Source organism: Phascolarctos cinereus, unplaced genomic scaffold (genome assembly GCF_003287225.1).
Source record: "Phascolarctos cinereus isolate Bilbo 61053 unplaced genomic scaffold, phaCin_HiC Scaffold_5;HRSCAF=322, whole genome shotgun sequence".
Lineage (NCBI taxonomy): Eukaryota > Metazoa > Chordata > Mammalia > Diprotodontia > Phascolarctidae > Phascolarctos > Phascolarctos cinereus.
The window spans coordinates 256,824,240-256,827,198 of NW_027555958.1; the positions used below are offsets into that span (position 1 = coordinate 256,824,240).

At 38.7% G+C, this 2,959-nt stretch overlaps 1 protein-coding gene and 1 pseudogene across 1 annotated transcript; both read right to left on the reverse strand.

Moving 5' to 3' along the window:
- Positions 1–218: 218 nt before the first annotated feature.
- LOC144457937 (ribonuclease H1 pseudogene) lies at positions 219–748 on the reverse strand (annotated as a pseudogene).
- Positions 749–1,713: 965 nt separating this feature from the next.
- On the reverse strand, positions 1,714–2,673 carry LOC110194413 (olfactory receptor 2T6-like). Its single transcript, XM_020966730.1, has one exon. It carries the CDS (start codon positions 2,671–2,673, stop codon positions 1,714–1,716), a length of 960 nt encoding a protein of 319 aa, XP_020822389.1.
- Between the last annotated feature and the right edge of the window lie 286 nt (positions 2,674–2,959).

Below are 2,959 nucleotides of genomic sequence, written 5' to 3' on the forward strand. Positions count from 1 at the left end.
TAGTATATAGCATTTCTGTTTATATTATTGAAGAAAATGGCATATAGAAAAATTAAGAAAGGATATGAAGGAAAAAATTACCAAAGATAGCCATGGAAGACAGTTCCAACACAAGGCAGGGAAGGTAAAGAGAAAATGATTTAGAGATTATATTGCAGGGTTAAAGAGAATGACATTTTAACCTAAATTCACCCTCTCCAAGTACTGATTGAGTCTTCTCACTTTGTTCTAGTTGCTTCTCTGGCTAATCTTAGAGCTTCAGCATTGCCTTCAACTTTTGAACGAGCAGGTACATACTTCCACTCGATATTCATGTCCCAAGTCATATTATTCAGCTTAGTGAATTGGTCTTTGTGGACAACATCTTTACTTTTACTTGTTTTCCAGCCATTTTCTTTCCAGTTGCCAATCCATTCATTCATGCCTTTAGTGATAAATGGGTTATCTGTGCACACAGTAAGTCTGTCCTTATTTTGGGCCTTTGTTTGCTCAATCCCTTTTGTAGCTTCTATTGATGCCCTTTGGTTTGTGTGTCATCCAGAATGTGTACCACTTATGTTTAGATCATGATCTGGCGCCCAGTAGACACAATACCTCCTTGTGCCCCTTCTCTTCCATTGTTTTTGCAGGTACCCTTGACATACACAGTGTTAGGGTCTGATTCCGGGTGTAGTTTCCTGTACCGTCTTTCAGAACCTCTAGTCTGCCAGCCAGAGTCATAGCTCTTTGGACTGTGTTTCCAACTCATCTCTAGTCTTTCTAAAGGCTCAGTGAAAAAATAAAGTAAGACCTTCAGAGATTGTGAACTCCTCATCAAGTGACTTTTATTAAGTTCCTTCCCTACCTTTTCTATATACAGAAACATAATAATTTACTATTTTGTAAATAGGTCAGACATCATAAAAAATACATAGGTGAAAAAAACTGGCATATTCTTACACAAAATTGGAAATTTCGGTCAAGACTAAAGTCTTTATAGTCAGGGGAGTCAATCTGATCCATTTATAATTATTATAATTATAAACAAATGTCTGGGCTATGGGATGCCAAATATAGAAAATTAGAAAATTACAGAAAATTTAACTAAATGAACCAAATTTAGGAAAGAAGGGAGGGAGGGAAGAATAGAGGAAGGGAGAAAATGAGAGATAAAGGAGGAGAGGGAGAGAAAAGGGAAGAAGGAGGGAGAGAGGGAGTGGAGTGTTCATTTTTTTTTCCTTAAGGAAAAACCTGTCAGGTGTGTAATTCAATAGCCAACCTCCATGGAAATCTAAAGTTTTATACATACTAGAATGATGTGTTTTGACACCATCGTTGCCTGTGCACCTTTCCATAGTTGAAACAATTTATTTTTAAAATCAGTATTAACTGAGTCCCTCTGCCTGATTCTTGACTCATATGGAAGGGGACATGGGAAGAAGAAAGGAACAAGCATTTATGAAGTGCCTACTGTGTGCCAGGCACTACACTAAGCTCCTTTTACAGAAATTATCTCATTTGTCCTTACAGCCCTATGAAGTAGGTGCTATTATGAGTCCCATTTTCCAGTAGAGGAAACTGAAGGAAACAGAGATGAAGTGACTTCCCTAGAGTCATACAACTAGTAAATGTCTGAGGTTAGGTTTGAACTCAAGTCTCTTTGACTCTGGGTCTAATACTCACTCCCTTGCGACACAACACCTAGCTGCCCCATTTGGATTTGGATCTGAGTTGTTAGAATTCATCTCCAGTTACCCTGGGTATCCTTTTACACCTCCCCAGTACCCTCTTCATGGCTCCAGTCACATCCTTGTTCCTCAGGCTATAAAGGAGGGGGTTAATCATAGGTGTAAGGATAGTGTAGAAGGCAGAGAAAATTTTGTCCTTGACTGGGGTGTGGTAGGATTGGGGCAGCATATAGGTATATAAGGCTGCCCCATAAAATAAGGTAACCACCAATATGTGTGAAGAGCAGGTGGTTAAGGCTTTCTTTCTCCCCTCTGCAGAGTTCATATGATGCACAGTGATGAGGATCTTAGTGTAGGAGGTGATAACTACAGAGAAGGGGATTAGCAACATCATGACACAGCAAACATACATCACCATCTCATAGATAGCTTTGTCACCACATGCTAGCCTCAGCATAGTGGGTGCCTCACAGAAAAAGTGATTGATCTTGTGGGAGGCACAGAATGGTAGGCTCATTGTGATGGGAGTGAGAAGAAGACTATCCAAAGACCCCCCAAACCAAGAGCTGACCAATATAATGATACAAATCCGTCTACTCATGAGAACAGGGTATCGTAAAGGGTAGCAGATAGCCACATAGCGGTCATAGGCCATAAGACCCAGCAGGAAAAACTCAGCTCCCACAAAAGTTTGGTAGAGAAAATATTGAGCAGTACAAGCCACAAAAGAAATAGTCCCCTGACCTGAAAAGTAGTCCACCAGCATCTTGGGAACTATGGTGGTGATGTATATGATATCAATAAAAGATAGATTACTGAGCAGGAAGTACATGGGTGTGTGGAGGCGAGTGTCTGTGTTGATCAAGAAAATCATGGCACCATTAGCCATCAAGGCAATAAAGAAGATGATGATGATAATGATAAAAATGACACCTGAGGCTACATTGTGGCTAAAAAACCCCATGAGGAAGAAGTCAGTAGAGCTGGTTCTGTTGTTCCCATCCATTACAACTGAGACAGGTCTTGGGTCATTCAAAGAAGAATCAACATTGAGAAGAGAAATCATCCACAGGGAAGAGTTCTTACTCACCTAAACCAGACTTGAAATGAAAAAAAAAGTTAGTATAGTATTTCAAAAATAAAAATAATATAAATTTTGTATACATACATGTATATAATAATTTGTATAATCTTTTAGATGTCATATATATACATGTGCATATAACAATGTATACTTATAATTACATATATACTGCATATATGTATATATGTGTGTGTACATATATATGTAT

Excerpts from the sequence above, each read along its gene's own strand:
- LOC110194413 (XM_020966730.1), bottom strand. The coding sequence starts at position 2,673 with ATGGATGGGAACAACAGAACCAGCTCTACTGACTTCTTCCTCATGGGG.